General features: G+C 39.3%; 1 protein-coding gene across 6 annotated transcripts in view; it reads right to left on the bottom strand.

Annotated features, from left to right (window-relative positions):
• Positions 1–22,396, bottom strand: part of TUB (TUB bipartite transcription factor) — a 144,361-nt gene that overhangs the window by 36,712 nt on the left and 85,253 nt on the right. For all 6 annotated transcript variants that reach the window (XM_021529503.3, XM_077784282.1, XM_031505069.2 and 3 more), the window contains exons 2-3: positions 9,640–9,691; positions 8,162–8,324 (exon numbers count right to left, since the gene is read on the bottom strand). In XM_021529503.3, the coding sequence (XP_021385178.1) occupies positions 8,162–8,324; positions 9,640–9,691 (215 nt within the window). The remainder of the gene's footprint in view (positions 1–8,161; positions 8,325–9,639; positions 9,692–22,396) is intronic.

Genomic DNA, 22,396 nt, shown 5'->3' with positions numbered 1-22,396 from the left:
CTCACCCACTCACTCATGTTTTCTCTGGTGTTGTCTGCAGATACCAAAGAAAGTTTGCTTTCTGTACCAATTCAGTTCAGGGCATATCCTTGCTTTTAGGCAAGCTCCTGTCAACAGGCCAGCCAGGATCTGGATCCTTGCAGCCTGCAAACCCAAAGGGACAGGTCTATGAGCCTCCCCTGCTCAGCTGGTCCAGCAGCCTTGGATGTGGAGCAAAGTGAAAAAAAAATCCTGTTTTCTGTTTCCAGTGCTTTCTCCTGCCCTCGAGAGCTGGAAGAAGGACCATTTCTAAGCCCAGCTCTGCAGCTGGTCATTAGCATGTGCAGCTTTGAACTTCTCCAACCAGCATTCCTTCCAGGCTGCCTTTGTGGAGATGAAGCAAGTCAGAGAGGCAGTGTTTATCCCCAGCCACGTTGTCAGAGGACCAGATGTCTTCCCCTCTGCCCTCTGCTGCATCTTTGGATCATTATCTAACAGACTGACAAGAATTTCCCTTCTCAGCAGGATGGAAACCTTGAGATTAACTCTAGCCTACATTCTCCACAGGCTCTAGATAGCCCATAAAACAATTTACAGTTCCTTTGCAAGAAAGCCTGAGTAAGGAAAATGAGAGAAACTGGCTCCCTAAATAATATTCACTGATACAAAAATATGATTGTGTCCTTCGCTGGACATCAAAAAGTTAAAAACAATGATAGGCAGCACCAGAGGATAAATAAATTAAGAACTTAAATGCAGCTACATGGAGACGAAATTTCAAAGATTGTCGCTCAAAAATGCATTAATTTCAGCACAGATACCCATTTAGGCAACTTTAAAAATCCCTACTGACATTATCTTAAACAATAGGAGACTAGATTTGAACATCTATCCTGATACTTCATATACCCCAGCCCAGACTATTAAGTTTTCATTTAAAAAACCCAGAGTTTCCTTTTCCATAAGAATTATTTGTTTGCACTAGAATTTGCATTCAGACAAGAAAAAAATGGAGGAGCAAGTGCTGTAGTGAGTCAGCATTCCAAACAGAAAAATCCACTGGACTCTCAGACCTGGCATTTCACTCTAGTTTGAACTTAATAAATTGTAAAAAAAAATGATTTGGAGATAAATGCCAAGCTTACAACTAAAACAACCATGTGACTTTAATTTCATTATTTTTCATCTATGTTCATGAAATCAAGTACTGACTACTAACCTCAATAAATTATTAAAAAAACTTATTTTTCAGGAGACAAAAGGGAGCACAGACTGCAATATTAATTCAGGATCTGAGATGAAAAGAAAGAGGACCAAACAGCAAATAATCTGTTAACACAATACAGGTGAGTATGGAAGGGCTTTGTCAAGGCAGACAAGGGCAGGGTCCCAGCTTTGCCTTGCACCACCAGCAGTCTAATTCAGGAAAGGGGAAAAAAGAAACCTCCCCATGAACCAGCTCTGTGATGGAAAACACTCCAGGTGACAGGGATAGAGCTACAATGCACAGGCAATTAATAGGATGCTGTTTATAAGCATGTTAGTAAACTATCATGCAGGCAACTCAAGTTCTTTTTCAAATCCATAAATTACCCACATATGTTTATATGAGTGAATGAAAATGTAAAACATGTCTTTCCATCTGGTCTTCATGATGAGAAGTTCACACAAGAAATAAGTTTCAAAGTAGCATGAATGAAAATGCAGATTTCTTTTTGCCATTTGTATGACCATATTTCTTGATATGAGTGCTTGTACACTCTTATGATCTTAGAAAGGAAAAAAAAATCTATGAATCATAACTTACCAATCTCTATTACATAAAAATGCCATGTGCTAAAAGAGGGTGCTTTTGATCAGTCCATTATGCGAAGAATTAAGTAAATGAAAAATCACAAAAAGAAAAAGCAATTCTAAAATCATGCAGTCTGTCTGGAAAACACTAAGTAGAAAGAGCTGAACCAGACAATGAGGTATGTGAGGCAATTATAAGGCAAATATTCATTCTATTTATCAACATTCTCTCAACAATAAAAGTAAAACCCAGAACAAGTACCATGCAAAGAAAGATCAACTACAGTTCAGTCAGGGTGTACCTTAAGAACTCCATGTGAATTTTGTGCTTCTCTTGCTGTTGCTTGAGAAGCCCTTGTGTTTCACTGTAAGAATGTAAGATTTGATTCCTGTTTCAAAATGCTTATAATCGAAGACATTACTCCTTCAGGTAGTAACCTCAAGTCAGATTCCAGATTCCCAAAACCTTATTGCCAATAAATTCCCTAAGGCTCCTTTCAGTTTATGCCTCTAAAGTGATGTGATGACCAGGCTGATGTTGCAAACCTGAAAATACTCAGAAGCAAAATGGGATGGGTTTTTTAGTGCTCTAATAGAAAGGAACCAATGTACCTGGGAACCTGGTGCTGCTTAAGGACATTATTAAAAGCTCATTGCTCTAAGAGTTCCTCAGAGAGAACAAGGGAAGGAATTAAATAAAAGATTCTTCTAAACCCCCAAGTACCTGCTGCCTAATCCTGGGGAGGGGGAAGGAAAAGGAAGCATGTGGAGAGTTGACAGCAATGAGCTAGACTTTGGGAAAGCAGACAGCTAATAAGGAAAGCTAAAATGATCTATGAAAAACCTATGCCAGGAAGATGAAAGACAGTGATAAATTACATAATTACTTTGTGATAATGGAGCCTTGAGGGCATGACTAGGCTTTAATTGCCCTGAGGAGCCTCCCAGGGGGTTCCACCCACACCCTGTCCATGGGCTTTCTTCCAGCTGAGCCCAGGGCTGTGCTGGAGGTGCTGCTGCCCAGCCTGCCTCCTGGGAGCATCCTGGCACTGCAGGTGCCATCCTCTGCCCAGCAGAGATACGTGCACTGCAGCATCTCTTTTCTACCCTGACTGGTGCCCTGCAGGGCCCTGCTTCATCCCTTGCCATGCCTGGCACTGCTGTTGGCAGCTCTGCCTGCCCTGTTTGCTGCTTTGGGATGGAGCTCTGCCTGCCAGGGCATCTGCTGTGCTGGGGGCACCCTCACCTCCTACCTCCTGGGACACTGCCCAGGACAGAAAACAGCTAAACATCAAGTAGTAACTGAAAGTAAATACACTTTAAGAGGACATTAAAGGAAAGAGAAGGGAGTTTCTCAAGCCATTTCCTCTAAACTTTCCTCTGAAATCGTTCAACAGCAAGAACCACAAAAAGACCTGTGCAACACTTGCTACCTACTGCACTCTGCTCCTTGCTGCTGGGTTAGTTTGTTTATTTTGGAAGTGCACTGGTGCAGTAAGGACTGCTGACAAATCAAAAAGATGCTTTAAAGATTAAAGTGAAGAGACTGCAGCCGAAATAAAGATTTCAGAATATCTGCTTATTGGAAATTAATTATTTTTCCCACATGATGTTTGGAGTGCTGCCTGATCTCTCAGTATAACAGACCTTTGCAAAGAACATTCCTTGCTCTCTTCAAAAAATAAAGTAATACCTACTCATTCCAAGGTCACTGGAAAACAGGGATGGAGAGACATTCTTCTGATGAACAGGAAAAAAAATTTTTTTTTTAATTGACAGTTAATTGATTCATCTTTTAAAGCTGTCAGCTAAGGATACTCATCAGAAAATTCTCTCTCATCATTCATGGTAAAGAGCAGAATGACACATCAAATTTAACAATCCAAAGCTATGAATTGTCATCAGAGGTCTGTTTAACACACCACACAGCCATTACACCTGGATATGCTGCCAAAAGTCAGAGGAGAAAAGTAAAAAAGTCATTGCCTTTTTACACATGGTTAATCTAAATCACTAAATTGGAAGTTGCAATGAAAATTACTCTGAGAGTATCTAATTGAAAACATTTTTAATTTCAAGTCTTACATAAAAACACCACAGCTGCAACAAAGTATGGCAATATTAATGAAAGCATATCTGGCACTCATTCAAATCTCTGCCTTCCTCAGTGCTGTGGAAAGAAAAATCACTCCCTAGTGGAAATTCACCATTTTCACAGAAGTAAAATCTCTGTAAAAATGGGCTTTCAGCATCTGCATTAAATGTAATTAAATAATGTAATTAAATTGTTGCAGTAATTAGTGTATCTCTGCATGCTATTTGGCTCCAGGAATGCTCAGTATTTGCAATCCAGATTGAAATGAACTGTATTTGTAGCAAAATTTTGCAATGTCAAATCAGACTAAAATGTTTGTTCAGATTTTCAACAAACTTCACAAAATAAGTTGAATAGAAATACATGAAATCAAGCAAGCAGATGTAATGGCGACATATTACAGAACAGCAAATAAAATTCTAAAGAAACTATAAACAAGCATGTAGCAATATGTCCTTATGAAGGACACTGAATTGAAACTAAACCAGAACACATGAGGAGAAAACAGTGTAAGTGATCTCTCCTACAAAGAAGGATTAAATTTCTTCTGGTGAATGAATGCCTTTGTTTTCTTTTATTAAGAATTTAAATTTAATAGCAATACAAAAATATGTTATTGGTTCTTATGTGGTTGTTTATAATGAAGAGATAGCAATTGAGCTGTGTTTGGTAATAAGAGAGAGGCTTTATTGTAAACAGTACCAGCTAGAGCCATGGAACAACATCATGGAAGTTAGTGGAAGGGCAGGCAGATAAATGTAACTCTACCTCCCTGATCTACAGATGCTGATGACTGTGTTACCACTGGCTGGGACTCCAGCTCAAGCTAACCCCTTACAGACCTGAGTGCCAAGGAGTTTTTATCTCATGTTGGTCTTTTCAGCCTAATTCATCTCAGTTCCTGCAGGTAACTTTTGTTGTTGTTAGTCCATTAGGCATTATGTCAACAACAAAAGGGTTTAAAAAAGATACACTACATGCAAGTCATTTACAAGCTACAGTATCTGAAGACTTTTATCTGTAGGTGAAATATGGGACAAATGAGAAGAAATGTTCTGTGTGGAGACCTGCGCATGGTGGATTCTGCAAAGCCACTTCCTCACTGAAAGAGCACCCATCTCCTTAAAAGTCTCATGGTACCCAGAGGAATTGCTAGCAACCCTTGGCAGGGAATGTAAATAGCATTTTGTCCTACCAATGTCATTTCTCTACCTTGAAGTCATCTAAGAAAAAAAAAAATTATGGCATTTCTGGCAATACACAATTAGCTTAACTAGCAAAATACAATGCTCTTCTCTATCTACCCACAAGTAGCTCACCAGGCTGATGTTCTATTCCAGAAGAAGAATGACTGACTTTCTACTCCAAGCTCTGATGATTATTCTGGAATTAAATGCGTTTTTACTGCAGAGTAGAGTTGCCCATGAGGGAACCATTGCAGCACAGTTAATGGCATCAGAATAAGCAGTGGCAGTGTATGAAGGAGAATTTCCCAGCACAGATAATGGCATCAGAATAAGCAATGGCAGTGCATGAAGGAGAATTTCCCAGCACTGAAAGCCCAGCATCTGAGAATTGCTGAGATGCTATCTCTGACCTACTTTGCTCAAAGTACCATAGAGATATCTCCACACAGGCATCCAATTATTTGTTGAAATCAACAAGTACTTTTGTGCTACACAGAATCAGTACAAGCTAAAAGAGACAGTAGAGCAGGATGATAGGTGGAAAGAAGTGTTCTTTCTGTAGCATTTGCTAGCACAGGAATTGATTTCACAAACATGCTCATCCAAGCAGTGCAGTTCATTCAGCAGAGCATCAAGTGCCATCAAAGAGCCATTCTCCACTTGGAATCAGCATGCCCATAACAGCAACAAATGAACGGAAAAGAGCAGAATAGTTCTTTAGAAACAGCCCAGCTGTCTCATGCATCCGACACTGCCACAGAGAAATGTTTTCATTGAAGGGGAAAAAAAAACCCGCCAGCCCTAAAGCTCAATGCCACAGTTAAAAATGGTCATCAAACCCCAAAATGTACCCTGCAAACTGGAACTGAAGACATTAAGCACATTCCCAGAGAAGGCCACACCAAAAATGGACATTTCGGGAGTTCTTGTAATATTTTCAAAAGCAACGTGCCTAACAAGGGATTTTACAAGGCAATAAAACACCCTGCTAGGTAATTAAATTCTTCTAAGCTGGCTCTTGCAAACGGCATGGTTTATTACAAGGAGAGCTGTCCCAAAGGATTAACAAATGTCGTCTTGAGTATGAGAAACATTATATTTCTTTGCTTCTCTGAAACCTTGTGAAACATTAAAAGGGTTTGAGAGACAAATTTAGAACAAACTGATTTAGGGAGAATAAATCCCAAATGCTCCAATGAATAGTGTGGTATAATATGACAGGAAGGGTCACTTTTACCTTGAGAGCACAGTTAATCTCACTTATAGTGGGAAAGTCCACTCTGGTGCAAATTGGTGTACAATTTAGCTCAGTTAATGCATATATGAAATTTGTTACCAATTATGGGATGATAATGTCTTTTTCTCTGATTTGTGAAAATTAAAACCCTGATCAACTGACAATATAAGGGATTTAGTAAACAGCACCTTCTCTCTATAATATTATTTCTTAGAACAGCTCTGTACCTTTGATAAACTCTTGAGTGTAAGAGGAAAAAGAGAATTTCTATTTTGTCTGATTAAAAAATAAACAAACTAATGTTTGTGCTAAATCAAATTTTTTGGTTTAGACTAGAAAGCAATTCAATTTAATGTTAAAAAATTACATCCCAGATCTTGAGAAAAAGTCAGTAAAAGAAATAGTAATATTTTTAAAAATATTTATTAGAAAAAAATAATTAAAACAATACTAAGTTGAAAAAATAATTCTCCATCTGAAACCACTTATGGTATCCTTTCTGCTTGCAGAAACAAGATTTAAAAGGACCATTATTACCAAAACCTCAACATTTAAACAATGCAATTTCCAGATTCTAACAGTAAATTCTGTAGCTATAATCAGCTAAAAATTTCCAACAATTGCTATCCAGGAGGAAAGATGCTGAAACCTGCTCTTCTCAGAGCTGAATTTGTTAGTCTACTAAATACCCACCTTATTCTTGTGGAAAAATAATACCACTAAGTGAAAATAAAATAACAGAGAGACAAAAAGTACAGCACATGGAGTAAAACTGACAGAAATTTGAACTGAATGCTGAGTTAAGTTTTTGTTTGTATAAGAGTAGGATACTGGTTGGTCTGGTTTTTTTTTTTAACAGAGTTAGAGTCACAAAGGCATCTTAAAATTGAATGTGTTAATCCCAAAACCTATGTATCCTGCCACCTAACACCATTCCCAACCAGAAAGCTGCCAACTGCATTCCCAATCAATATCAGTAGATATTGATTCAGCTCTTGTCCCATAAACTCATCAATAGTCAGGGAAGGAAGCCTTTTGCTACTGAAGCTTATGAATTACATTTAACTTAATGATCTGCAAAACAAGAAAACTAGAAAATTACTACTCTCAATATGTCTTGGAGGTGTTAGCAACCTGGAATGATATCTACAAGAGTCAAATTCTGGACAAGGATTACCCAAGCTACCCCTTAGGAAATCCTGAGGAAAAGTATGCCCATACCATCTTTAGAGAGCCAAAAAGCATGGGTGATATGAGGACAGAACTAAATAATGCCTGATTTCCTTAGGATTTATTTCTGATTATTAAGGTCTTTGAAAAGAAATGGTATTATAATTTTTTCCCCTGTGGGTGTGACACATGAAGTGACTCTATCCCTACTGGATCCTGTAATATTTAATGAGAACATGGAGACATTGTACAAGTTTGAAATGTTCTTCTCTACCTGTTTTAATGGACTTCGCAGAAACACAGAATCTGTGAAATTACTATATTCAGTCCTAGCTGAACTTAGTTAATAGGTTTCAAATTTATCATTACCTCTGTCAGGTTTAAGTAAAATTACATGCAGAGGGATATTCAGAGTGGAACCCATCAGCTTTACTTAGTAGGAACCGAGCCTGAAGAAACTTTAATAATCACAGCAGAAGGGACAAGCTGTCGCTTTCCCAGTTCAGCACTGAAATGGCACCTGGGTACCTTGCTCCCTTCCATTAGAAAAATTCTGATGGTTTTATCCCCAAACACAAGTGAAGGATATCAATGATTTACTAAAACATGCAAAACAAGAGCCTTTGTTCTCCTGAGCATAAAATGAGCAGCGCAGCAGGACTCTCAGCAAATACACCTGCAGGAGGTGGCATTCTGTACCGTGATATATGGTGCTGCTGTTGCTGTTGAGATAGGATTCGACCAGCGGGGCCTGCTCCTCCGAATGCTTCGTCCTGCGCGTCCTCGCCCGGCTGTCCACGTTGGACTGAACCATCAGTGGCTCCTGGCGCTTCTTCTTCTGCTTCTGTTCCAGCAGTGCTCTCTGGAGAAAAGACAGAGCAAAGCATCTGTTTCTGCACTCCAAACAGCAGCAACCCAGCATGGAAAACAATGGTCAGCTTTACCCCTTCCCCGGCTCCACAGCGGCCGCAGTTGGCAGGAGGAAGATTGGGATGTTGGGTTTTACAGGAAACCTTTCCAAAAAACCACAACTAACCCACTGCTGAAACACCTTCTGCTGAAAACAGCAAATAATTAAAATACATCTTTCTGAGCAGCCCACCAGCTGTCAGAGCGTGCTTGGAAATAACCCTTGGGAAAACAACAGTGTGAGAATGCTGGCTATGAAGCAATGGGAGGGTAAGCAAGGGCATGAGGCAGAGATGCCAATTTTAGTTTCTGTAAATTAAAAGCAGGTAATTGCAAACTAGAATCGAGTGATAATACTGGACATGAGCCTAATTTAACAGCTATAATAGATGAACTTTTTTATTAAATACTTAAATTTCTCAGCTAGATCTGCTGAAAACCGAAACCTTTGGCATCCAGTGGTACCATAGGGACCTTATTTGAGCCCTCTTCCACAACTTCAGAGAACTGAACTGTTAATTTTACTTATTACCTTACCTCTTCCTTGCTTCTGTACAGTGATATTTTAGCTTCTAGGAAGGAGATGCAATAAAACTGAGGAATAAAAATGGAGAGTGAACTCTTTCAGCTCACTAAGTTGCATTAACACCTCAACATGACTCCACCATAATCAGAAGTAAGTACAGGATTATGGCATAAATAGTACTTGAATTTGAAAATGAGATACAGGCTGATGAAATTGTGGCAATAGAACAGGATAAAATTAAACTTGCAAGGCTTAACTATAAAAATGGCAACATATTTTGAGAAGGTGACCACAGAAATCAAAGTAAAACCAGAAACCTCAGCTCCCATTAAAGCTTGATGACACAATTCCCTCAGATGTTCTGAATCCCTTGTACAAGTCATGTAGGAATGCAGTCAGAAAATAAACAACACAGCACACAGTGCCACTAGGTTACAGCCACGAGAGCTAAATCCTCTCAATCAAAACTTTGTGGTTAACCTCTGTTGGCTGGTGTGACTGCTCCATCAGTGGGGTAACAAATACATTATACAAAAGCTTAAAACAAGTCCAAGGCAGTGGGAATCACTCAAACCACAGTCAGAAGACAAATTTTAATGAAAGTTAGACTTGTGAGTTAACTTCAGCCTCCACAGATCTCTCTTCTGCTTCCCCCAGTCAGAGGATGCAATTTTCTATCACTTAGAAGAGTTTTCATTACTCCAGGATTCAGAATTTAGGGAGCCCTCCTCCAAAATCTTACCTGTCTGTCAAGCTTCTGCTGACGCAGGCTGCTCCCCTCATCATCCAGAACACTGCAAAGACAAAGAGTACATAATTGGAACAAATTTATCACTCAAAACAACACCTAACTGCGCCCATGGAGGAAACTCTCACAGCCGTTATCCTACAAAACTCCCACTATGTTCCATGGAAGTCTGCCTGCCCTAACTGAAAAAACTTGACTTCAGAGGATTTAAATGCAGTCCACAAAAAATTGCAAAACTCTGGCTCCACAGACTTCAACAGAAATATATAATCAGACAGCTCAAAAAGAAATTCAAAATCCACTGTCTACAGCTTGGTTTCTTTTCCACTCTCTTCTAATGCAAAACATCAATGCACAGAGAACTGAAATATAAAATTTGCATATAAAGCTTAGAAAAAGGGAGGAGTGTAAGTGAACTGCTCAGCAATTCAGCAGTATTTAAAACTATGGTAGCATAATTACCACCTAATTTTTGCACACTGAGAACCATAATTTATTCCTGAATATCTGAGAAGTCACACTTATTGCCACACACTTCAATGTTTAGAGGTAGGCAAGATATGCAGCATTGCTCAGTGCCATATTTCTCTCTGCTAATTGTTGCTTGTTGGGAGATTAGCTCCTGTGAATTCAATTATTTTCATTAATTAGATATTGAAGACTGGCATTGAAATCAAAAAGCTATTTTTGCAAAGTACTTTAGCAAACTACTGACTAGGCTTTATTTTTCTGGAGAACAAAGGTCTCTATTGTAAGAACACTATAGTTAAACATTGAACATAGATAATTGAATCTTTTAAACAGTAATAGGTCATCTACAAGGAAAATAGTGCTATAGAACAAAAACAATAGCCTCTTACAAGGAAAATTAATTTTCTCCTACAATACACTTTCATAAAATGTTAGGCCTTTCTCTTATATCACTCTTAACAATCCAAAAGAGCAAAAAAAAAGATCCAGGACAAACCTACCTGGATTCTGACCTACATAAAAACCGAGAGTATTGCAATGAAAATTGAAAAAAAAGAAAAAAGTGAATCTCATGTATTAATTCACAGTCTTTAGGAGACAGTAATACTGTAGTAGAGTTAGACAGAACAGCTAATAAAGGCATGCAGAATGCCCCCTTTCCAATGCCAGCATTATCAAAGACCTATAATTAAGCATTTCTTGTAGCATCAGCCTTTTACAATTTTTCTTAAGTTATATGCTACAAAAGGCTGATGTTACACAGATTAAAACTATGCTGTTCAAGTACCTCAGGTATGAAATTACTATCTCTTGTAGAAGTAATGCATTACCCATAGTCTACAAAAAAGATTAAAGAAAAAAGACCCTCACAGTTATAAAGATGTCCTGCTTTACATCAAGCATTCTTCATTTTATAAATTACAGAAGTTATAAGAGGAAGACACACATTCCTCCATGGTATACAATATCAAGTTGGCAGAAGAGTGTTTCATTATGATTGTGGAAGTATTAGCTGCACAGCCAGAAAGTAGAACTACCCTAATGGAGATTTTTCAGCCAAACAATTGCATAAAAGATGTCTAAGTGTAAAGTTTCAGGCTCAATGGCCTGAACAAATCCTCCTCGTGTTAGACAATGCATGAAAAAAAGCAAAAACCATGCAATGATGCTAACAGAGACCCCAAGAATTGCAGAGGCAGTGATGCACATGCCATCCTAGCATCCATGTCCTGGCATGACACATTGCATGGAGCAAGGGGGCAGGAAAATGTCCTGTGCCTGCATGGGAAGCCACAACAAGACAAATTCAGGTTCAGGCACAGTTCCTGTATGTCTCTTAATGCCCAGCTGTAGCATGGTAAACATGGCCGTTTAAATAACACCAAACAGCAAGCCCCAGTTAGAGAATGGTGTGATTTGCATTCAGCATTCCAGGAATGCAAAGCAACTATGAGATACACCAGAGGACTGCCAAAAAAAAATAAAACTCCATCCAAAAACTATGGATGTTGCAATGCTAAAACTCTCCACATTGCCCTTCTTACTGCAAGACTTTTTTTAAAGCTTCTGAATATATGCAATCAAAGCTGAGACCAAGAGCAGCATACCTTGAAAATCAGATGACAATGTCATCTGAAGCTTCCAGCTCCTTCCTTATCCCACTTCATATTTTATAAAGTTCTGAGTAGTTTTCCACAACCTTTTTTAGGCATTGATTAATGACAAGCCCTGCATTTACTATTTAACAAATAAAACTGAATTCCAGCTTTCTTTACTGACTGCAAGATGCAGTAGAATATGGTTGCTTCAACAATCCTCTCTCCCTCCAGGATGCTGGACTGGCATGAGAATGCCTTGCCCCCACCACTCTTCTGAATCCTTCACAGGATAATGTTAAGAAATGCCTTATTACCACCAATTCTATCTATTTTAACAGTTACTCAGTTCCAGCATCACTGGAAAGCTGCAGTTCTGCCCTTTCCTGATGTCTAATAACACTTATGCAACTCTAAACACAAAAGGGGTTCAATTTAACCTATATATTCTGCTACAACAGTAAACACTCCACTTTCAGCCTGCACTTTGTCAGTGTTTTCTGCAGAACTGCTGGACCTTGGAGTTGCTGACCAGCAGCCAGCATTTCACGTTCCCCAATTTCCAACTAACAAAGTCTCCTGAAACTGGGTGAGTTCCAAGATATGCCATTAAGTGAAGTCTGGGTTTAAATATATGCATGCATAAATAAATTATATTTATTAAGCTCTGTTTCCATAGCAATTCCATCACACCCTTGCTCTTGCTCCCTTGAAAAACATCTGCAGAGGACTCTGAGATGAAGTGTGTAAGTGCCACTGACCCTTTTTCTCACACTTCAGTGAGTCCTTGCAAAAAGATTTAGCAGATCATCTCAGCAAAGCATCTGGCATTCTCTTGGATGCTCCAGGGTCCAAGAGCTGAAATCAGTTCTGATTTCTGCCTTTTATTTCTTTGGAAAACAAAAAAGCATGTGAGCAGGAGCACAGCCTTTGCCCTTCCTCAAAGGAGCAGGAATCAATTGCTCATCCCTCTGGAAGGGTTGTTAATCTGGTGAGGACCCAGCCTGTCCTGCTCAGTTTTTTTGTTGCACTCTGGTCCAAATAACTGGGATGGTCAGAAACTAAAGGCCCAGTACAGCAGAAAAACTGACTGAAAGATGGCAGGAAATAATCTCAGAGATAGAGAGATAGAGATAGAGATAGAGATAGAGAGAGAGAGAGAGATAGAGATAGAGATAGAGAGAGAGAGAGAGAGAGAGAGAGATAGAGAGATAGAGAGAGAGAGAGAGAGAGAGAGAGAGAGAGAGAGAGAGAGAGAGAGAGAGAGAATGAGGCTGTTAGGACAATTCTGCCTACAAGTTTGATGTGATGCTAGAAAATCCCAGGGGCAGCATGAAACTCAGTCGGATTTAATAGAGAAATATAACTTTATAATTCATGAAAACTGAATTATTGAAGAGCATGCATACATATTAGCAATCTGCTCAGCATGCTGAAGTATCCTGAAGATCTAGTAAGATTAATTTTTTCTCCTATTAGATCAAGGGTCATGCATCTGCCTGGCATCTTGGCTATGGCTCTGACCCACTTAAAACAAAAAGCAATTTTACACTATACATAATATTGCAAAGAGCCTTTCAGTTCTGCAGTAATAGTCTAGTCCAAATTCAGCTGACCAATCAGAGCTTGGATGTATCTCCTTGCAGATTCAGGAAAAAACCATCCTTCTACACAAAACTTGAACAGTCCACCCATTTAGAAGTTACTAGTGCTGGATTTAAGAAGTCAAGCCTATAGCTACCTATTGTAAAGATTCCTATCAGTTGCCTGGACCAAAGGCAACAGAGATTTAAGTATTATCTTTAGATGGCATTATTTTCAAATTTCAATTACAGCATTTGATTCAAACATCTCAACTCTCGTTTTTAAAAGGGAAAAATTACATTTTAGTCAAAGTTTTTTTTTTTTTCATACCACCCTTTTAAGACACAAAATCTATTTTGCAGAAACAGTTTCAACATTAAATTCAATTTATAGTAAGCCAGGCTTACTAAAGTACTGCATGTCATAACAAAGATGAAAACATATTAAAAACTTTTAGCATTCTAAGCTTTTTATAATCTCTGTTCCTTAAAAGCATTTAGAGAGAAACCCAAGACTGATCAGGTTTTAAAGATGGAACTTCATGATCAGAGAAAGCTCCACACTTTACTGCTGAGATGAAGGTAGATTCTTTAAGTCAGCATCTTGCTACATTTTTACTGTAATTCCACATGGGGTGATTTCAGTTAAAGTAAAATCTGAAAATACTTAATTCAAATAACACTTTTCACAGCAAGTACTTCGCCTTTGTTCTTTGAAAATGCAAACTGCTTGTATTTCATTAAGCCATTGCAAGAAAAAACAATTAAGAAGAAATGTAGTCACTGATTTTATTTAAGGGGTTTTTTTTAAAAGAAAAATCTGCCACAGTAAAGCAGTTCTATTGCTTCTGCCTGATGAACAAGGCAATGCTTTTTCTTCCTTCCTGACACTGCTTCATACAGGAACATTTTCTATTAAAATAATTTTTTACAAGGACAAAGGTCCAAAATCTCACCCAACACATCTCTGCAGCCCAGCACTAACTGCACCAAAATGTACAGCTGGTCAAACAAGCAGACTCATACTACCACTCAACTTTAACAAATTGTTTAAGAACTGTCACCCTTGCATTTTCTCTTTTTGTTGCTTTATATTACTAACAGCATCACCCAAAAACTCTGTGTGAAATGAGGAACCTTTGCACAAGCAAAATACATAGGCAGAGAAAATTCCTGAAACAAACAGTTCACATTATAAAAAGATGATGAATTGGATAAGAATTTGATCATTTAGAAGCAAATGGAAAATTAGAGGGGGCATTTTCATCCTGAGTTTCTTCTGCCATATTGTGAGCTGCAATTCAAAAACAATGGATGATCAAACCAGATAGAAATAAAAAAAAAAAATACACTGTACCAGACTAATCTTCAAGATCACTCAGACCTTTTCCATGCACTCCTCCTGTAAAGAAAGCTGCTATGTTGCTGTGTCAAGACAAACAGGTTATGGGATCCTTAAGAGCACAACAGACTCAGAAGAACAAGAATGGATGTAATGTGTCACTTGAACATTACAGTCTCCAAAAACACAGGAAATAAAATTCCTGTAAAAAGAATGGCTTGGCTGACTGGACACCATCTGTCATATTCACCCAATTACACTTAATTTCTGGGAAGTCTCTGTAGTTCCATAAGGCCCAACTGCTCTCAATAATGTTACTGTTAAGTCCTTAAGAATGAGCTTTCCCGCAGCACTGATGAAATGCCACTGTAAAAGCCCATTAACAGGCTTAGGGACCTGCAGGCTGAAGTCATGCTCTGGGGGGAATGGCACGCATTTAGGTTCTTCAAACAAGTGAAATTCAACCAACTCCTTAGCAGTGAAGTCAGCAGATATGCCAACACCTGCAAATCCCTACATAAAACAAGGTCTGCTGCCCCACAAACTGAGCACAGCAGAAGCCACTTGGGAGAACATTATTGTATCAGGTACATAGGCTAATCAAAGATTTATATATGAGACAAAGCACTCTAAAAGGGCTCTCCTCATGCTAGGAATCATCAAGGCTTTGTGACCCTAAAGCAGCTGCTGAGTCACCTGATTTAGAGTAAAACCTGCAGTCCTGTATAGTAAAATGAGTGACAGCTTTGCTGGCCCACCTAAGCCAGCAGAAGTCTGGATATTGAGGAACAACCCAAGGACACTGAATATTATTTTGCCCTTCTACTGCAAAGATCAGCAACAGCAGTTGTTGGATTTCTCCCATGCCATGTTCAAAGGGCAGAGAGGGCAACCACCTACTCTTACAGGCCACCCTTCAGTCACCACTGAACTGACCAGGAAAGTACAGACACCAGAAACTCCTGCAGAAATGGAAATTGCATTCCTTACGCAAAGCTTCAGAGGAATAAAGTGTTTCACTGTGAATCTCACATAATAAATAAAAACATGCCAGTCCAGGAGTACAGCATCACCTCTTCTGACTGTGCAGAAGACCCTTGAAAAGACTGAAAATAATAAAGGAAAGGGATAAGGTAAAAAGGCAGAAACACAAAACAGATATTAGTAAGAGAAGTATCAGCACCAAGCCAGCCACAAAACACAAGATACAGAGGATCATGCACTGCGCTGATGATCCAAATGGCACTGAAAGTAATGCCTGCAGGGCAGATGGTTGATAGCAGACTGCATTTGCAGTTGCACAAATAATTACAGAACCAAATGCTTTATTTTCTTCTCAAATCCTGTATGGCACACTAGTTTAAAAATCAGCAAATTAATGAGACCTTCTAGAAAGGTTGTTGTTACTATTTGCTCCAGTAAGGTTTATCTAAATGTCCTTTGTACATTAAGATTTATGACACTCATTATGTCTGGCAACGGTTATGCAGATTAACTGAGAGCAAATGTAACAAGAGGAACACATTCATTTTTTTTTTTCTTAATTCCATGTAGATAATTGTTAAGATTAACTCCAGCCAAATCCTCAGCATGGCCACACAATTGCCAGAGATCAGGTTGGGAAAGCTAAAGCCCTGATAGAATTAAATCTGGCCAGAGATGTCAAGGACAGCAACACAAGCTTCTGTAAGTACATTGCTGAGTAAAGGAAGACAAGGGAAAATATGTGTCCTCTCCAGAAGGAAATGGGAGACCTGGTTACCAGGGACAGGGAGAGGGCTGAGGTACTCAGTGACTTCTCTGACTCAGACTTCACTAGCAAGTGCTCCAGCCACACAGCCTGAGTGCAGAAGGGAAAGGCAGGGACTAGGACAATGAAGAACTGCTTTCCATAGGCAAAAACCAGGTTTGAGCCCATCTCAGGCACCTGGAGGTGCAGGAGCCCATGGCACCTGATGAGATGCATCTGCAGGTCCTGAGGGAACTGGCAGAAGGAGTTACCTTCAGAAGAAGGCACTAACCCATCATACTCAAGATGATGTGGCAGTCCAGGGAAGTTCCTATTGAACTCAGGTACATGGAAAATGAGGAGATGATTTGTGACAGCAAACACTGTGACATAAGGGCAGATCCTGCCTGAAATATCTGGTGGCCTGCTGTGTCAGGGCTACAGCACTGGTGAATGAGGGAAGAGACACAGACGTAATCTACCTGAACTTTTCAAAAGCATTTGACACAATCTTGCACAAAATCCTTGTCTCTAAACTGCGGTGGCATGGATTTAACGATGGAGCCCTCAATGGATGAGGAACTGGTTTGATGGTCACACTCAGAGTCATGGTCAATGGCTTGGTGTCCAAGCAGAGACCAGTCAGGAGTGGCATTCCCAGGGGTCAGTACTGGGACTAGTGCAGCTGTTGCTGACATGGACAGTGAGATGAAGGACACCCTCAGTAAATTTGCCAACAACACCAAGCTGTGTGGTGTGGTGACACACGGGAGGGAAGGGATGCCATCCCGAGGGACCCTGACAGGCTGGAGAGGTGGAGCAGTGTGAACCTCATGAAGTTAAATACAGCCAAGTGCAAGGTCCTGCAGCTGGGTCAGGGCACAGCACAGGCTGGGAGGAGAAGGGATTGAGCAGCCCTGAGGGAAGCATTTGGGGGTGATGGTTGATGAGAAGCTCAACAGGACCCAGCCATGTGAGCTCTCATCCCAGAAAGCCAAACGTCTCCTGGCTGCATCAAAAGTAGTGTGGACAGCAGGGTGAGGGAAGGGATTCTCCCACTCTCTTCAGCACTCCTGAGACCCCAGCTGTGTCCAGCTCTGGGGCCCACAACATAAGAAGCATAGGGACCTATGGGAGCAAGTCCAGAGGAAGGCCAAAAGGAGGATTAGAGAAATGAAGCACCATCCTATAAGGAAAGGCTGAGAGAATTAGAGTTGTTCAGCCTGGAGAAGAGAAGGTTCAGAGGAGACTTTTTTGTGGCATTCCAGTGCCTGAAGGGAACTACAAGAACAATGGAGAGGGACATTTTACAAGGGCATTTAGTACAGGAAATGGGGGAATGGCTTCAAACTGAGAGAGAGTCAATTTAGACGGGATATTAAGGAAAACATTTTCACTGTTTGGGTGGTGGGGCACTGGCAGAGGTTGCCCAGAGAAGCTGTACATGCCAAATCCTTGGCAGTGCTCAGGGCCAGGCTGGATAGAGCTTTGAGCAACCTGATCTAGTGGAAAGTGTCCCTATCCATGGCAGGGAAGTTGGAATGAGATGATCTTTAAGGTCCCTTCTGACCCAAACCATTTTATGATTCCATAACAGCATTTTGGTCTGTTTTAATTAGAACAGTTCATCAAAATAGATTTCAGTTGTTACAACCATAGGGGTATATGAAACCAACAGCAATCATAGAAATCAAATCCTCTAAATGTTCTACTTAGACTAAGTTTTGAAAAACCCAACAGAGGCAGGTAAAATACATTGTTAGATGCACTGTATTACAATTGTTAGATGCAGATGTATTACAGGATATATAAAAACAAACACTGACCATTCTTGAGCAAATAACCCAAGAGACTCTCAGTGCTGAAGGGAACAACAGGAGCTCTGCGGATACTTCAGATATGCTTTGAAGTAATGAGATCCAGCTTTGAGTAAAATCAGAACAAAACTGTAGTCATAGAAAAAAGAAACCACGGTTTACCATCTGAAATGCCTAGGCTGACAGCTTTCAGTGAGGATGATAAGCAGCCAGGATAAGATCTAGTGAGATGAAAAACAAAACTATTCCCTACAGCACACATTGCATGTTTTAAATAACTGAACTACAGGACTGCAACTACTGCCCTGGAAAGATCAGTTGAACTAATATTTGTACAGATTCATTCTCTGCAATTACACAGAACAGAACAAGATAGCATGTGGCAGTAAAATGCAGGTAATGAAAATATCACCTACTGGAAGAGCTGGGTTATTTCTTGCCCTGCTTCAGCAGACACAAACTCTGAACACAACATAAGAGAAGGAATCTATGTCCCAAAAGAGACAGGTGAATTTAATAAACATGAATGATGGAGCAGTAAAACACAATTGCCTTTGGGTGATCTATGCTAAAATCACATTTAAAGTAGTTTGACGAGAAGTACCTGAACAGGAGCAAATTGGGAAGGAAAAAAAAGCCCACTGTGACCTGGAGATACACTACCTGCAATGCAGATGGATCCAGATGACAAATGACACGACTTTCATGAAGTGCCTTTATTGAAAACACATCGCTGCCAGCCACTGGAAAGATCCAGCCCAGGCAGCCAGGTTTCTCTCTCAGTACCAAAACCCAGCCAATCTCAGCTGTTAAAACAGTAAAATATATGCACAGACAAACCAAACCCCTTAATGTACAAAGCACCCAACCACAACAAACAGTAAATTAAACAAGCAGAAACTAGGGAAAAGCATTGTCTGGGTAAGGAGACTGCACTTACACATACACACACTGCAGAGCAAGAGTTCTTTGCCTGGCCCACAATGATTCTCCCATTCCATTACTGCTGACCAGGTAAAAGGCATCACCCAAAACAGACCTCTGCTTTTTTGATGTGGAAAACACCGTGAGCCACTGTGATGAAGAGAAAACCAGCACAAGATAACTGCTGGCTCCCTTCCCTCCCTGTCCTATACCTGTTCTATGAAACTTGGGTTTGTCCATTTGGCAGCTGCTGGGCCTATTGTACATCAAACAGAACAATCTTCCAAGACACCTGTAAAATGAGAGTAACAAACAAGTCTTAACTCCTCTTGGAAACACCTTTGTGAAGCAAGAATGAAGTCTCACAGGTACAGTAATTAACCTAGAAACAATGCTGGCCTTTTAAATAATAGCATAATGGTGAAGTGTTTAACAAACAAAACACTGATGCCAACAATAGGGTCACTGCTGCAGGTGTTCAGTGGGGTCTCTCCCTGCTGCAGGAGTGCAAACACAGGCATGAATGTGTAGATCAAACATGCTGCTGCTGAAATGGATTATACTTGAGGTAATTCACTAATGCAGCAAAGTATTAATGGATCCCACTGCCTGTGCATGTCTATAGGAAAAAGATGGCGTTTTATTTACTGGATTTTTAAAGCAATAGTAAAATCAAGCTATCCATTTATTGAAAACATGAAGGTGAAAGAGTCTACCTTTGCTGCTCTAACAAACAAAACTGAACAAAAATACAGTAAGAATTGTAACTCTGATAGATGCTAGTGAATTGAAACAGCCAAGCTCCCTTTTCCTTTTTACAGGTGGTTTTACAGTTTCTATGGAATACAGTTTCTAAGGGAAGACATGTCATTTCATGATAAATACTAACCATGAAACAAAATATTTTGTCACTTTTCCCCCCACACATACTATCTTTATAATCCAACCTAGTACTCTTTTGCTGGAACTGAGGAAAGCAGATTTTTCATTTTGGTTTGTCTTCTTTCTCTGTATTACCTTCTATACTAGTAGCAAATACTGACAATCCTGGACATTTTCAGAGGAAAATGACTTTGTCAGATCTCATGGATAAGTACATGGATATAGATTTCAAGACTGGCAAGATGCTGATAGCTATCAAAAGTAGCAAACACCATTTGGCCTCTATTTTGTTCCCTACAAAGAGAACTAAGTCATTATTTCTAACAGCACTCTATGCAGATGAGGTATTCCACACAGCCTGATCTTCATTCCTAGGCCCTGAATCCCCAAAACCATTAATTCAATCTCATGAGAATGTTGCCACTAACTTCACATTGCATAAAAAGATGCATATGTATAAATCCCTCCATGCTGGGGTTTTTAATTATAAGCTCCTGAAGACAGAGGATTGTTTTCACAGTGTGGATACACAGTGCCTGCACAGAAAGAGACTCTTGCTCAGATTTTAATAAATCTTAGAAAACCATAGTAATAATAAGGCTGGGATGGTGATTTTCTTCCCCTTTAGTGAGACACAGGTATTCAATTCCAGTGATGTCTACAGCATTTAAAGATCATTTCAAAACAAGTTACATATTTAATCTTCCAATTTATCAGTTCCCTGTGTGAAGATGATCCTGTGAGTAAACAACCTGAAGAGCATTGTAGTCTATTTCAAAACTAAGCTAATCCCTTTCCTTTGCTTCTGTGTGCAACCAAGTGTGGTAAATGGAATATATTCTCAAGACCTGAGAAGCAGCAGAAAAACTTTACAACACAGAGTTTGCTGCAGCTGTGAACCCACCTTGTTTGTGTACAGTGAAAGCAAATTTTCTAGCTCTGTTTTCCAATGAGTCCTTTAAAGGCCCCTTCCAACCCTATTGGAATGCATTTCAGCATTTCTTTCCTTTTGTTACATTAAATGTTTTTCTCTACATCTGTGTGTAACTCTCAGCCAAGGGAGTTTGCTTTCTCTAGCAAAAACAACTGTAGAGAGAAAATAAACAGGAGGAGAAAAACATAACATGGGATAATACTATACAGAATCACATGTCACAGGTTGCAATAGAAAAAGGAACAAGTAGTACTTTTTGACACATTTAGGGAAAAAACCTAACTTGTCTCATTCAATCCATATTTACATACGCTGGCTATACTTAATTTAACCCCAAATATGTTGGCATGCTTTTTCTGTTTCAACTTGAAGAAAATATAGTCCTTTTAACAGCAAAATACACTCACTACATTTAAAGTACTTTGAAGTGTCACACCAAGTAACAGCCTCAGTATTCTTATGCAACACAACTCTTTTTCTAGCATACTAAAATATGTACATTGCATAAAATTCAATCATCTTTGTTTTTCATAAACATTAACCATGCTCACCAATTTGAATTTATACACCTAGTTTAGCACATCAGCTTCAAGTATTTCAAATAAATTAGTCAAATCTAAAACAGGTCAGGTATATGTTATTGCAGTATTTTTAGTTCCATTTTCACTATGAATTATCAGAATCCCAACTCTATTTCTTTCATACTACTCTGTGACCATTTTTGTTATATCTGACAATTGTCTTCATCTGGTTCTCCTTAACTACCTCCAATGAAATTATCACTTAGTCTAATAATTACTCTGGATTATTCTCTCAACACTTCACAGTACATTGTGTGGTGCTACAAAAAGCTAAGTGAAAACACTTCATAGTACATAGTGTGGTAATGTAAAAAAGCTAAGTGAAATGCCTTCCTACAGTGATGTATAAACGGAAAAATATTTTAAAAGCATTCCATTATTAAGAAGTGTGATAGCTTGAGAAAAGTGATACATTATCTGCTCTATCCAGCTTGATGTCTCAACAGAAACCAGACATTATTTCCTCATATTTAAATATATATGCATAGATATATGGGTGTATATATATGCATAGATACATGTGTATATATATACAAAAGAAAAACAGGAAAACTACTACTTTTTTTAATACAGTCTGTAAAATTATCATCATTAACTGGTATTACTCAAATGCTGGATTCTTTCAGTGTTGGGCAGTTAATTGATACAGCAATTCCTTTGAAACACAGTTTTCCTCTGTGAGATGTATACAACATGCAAGAATGTGTGCTCCCAGCAAGAAATGAGACTTATGAGAAAGGCTGTGGCAGAGGAGTCAAGATAGCGCCCAGAACTCACAGCTTCAGAGAACGTGGAATCTGTGTCCCCAAAAAGCTTTGGATCTCCAGCTGAAAATCTCCTCTGCAGTATGCAGCTTATAGCTGACACAGTTACCAAAGCACAGAAAAATTAAG

The sequence above is a fragment of the Lonchura striata genome, chromosome 6, assembly GCF_046129695.1.
Source record: "Lonchura striata isolate bLonStr1 chromosome 6, bLonStr1.mat, whole genome shotgun sequence".
Taxonomy (NCBI): domain Eukaryota; kingdom Metazoa; phylum Chordata; class Aves; order Passeriformes; family Estrildidae; genus Lonchura; species Lonchura striata.
The sequence above is the reverse complement of the archived record's forward strand: the minus strand, read 5'-3'. Positions and strand labels throughout refer to the sequence as shown.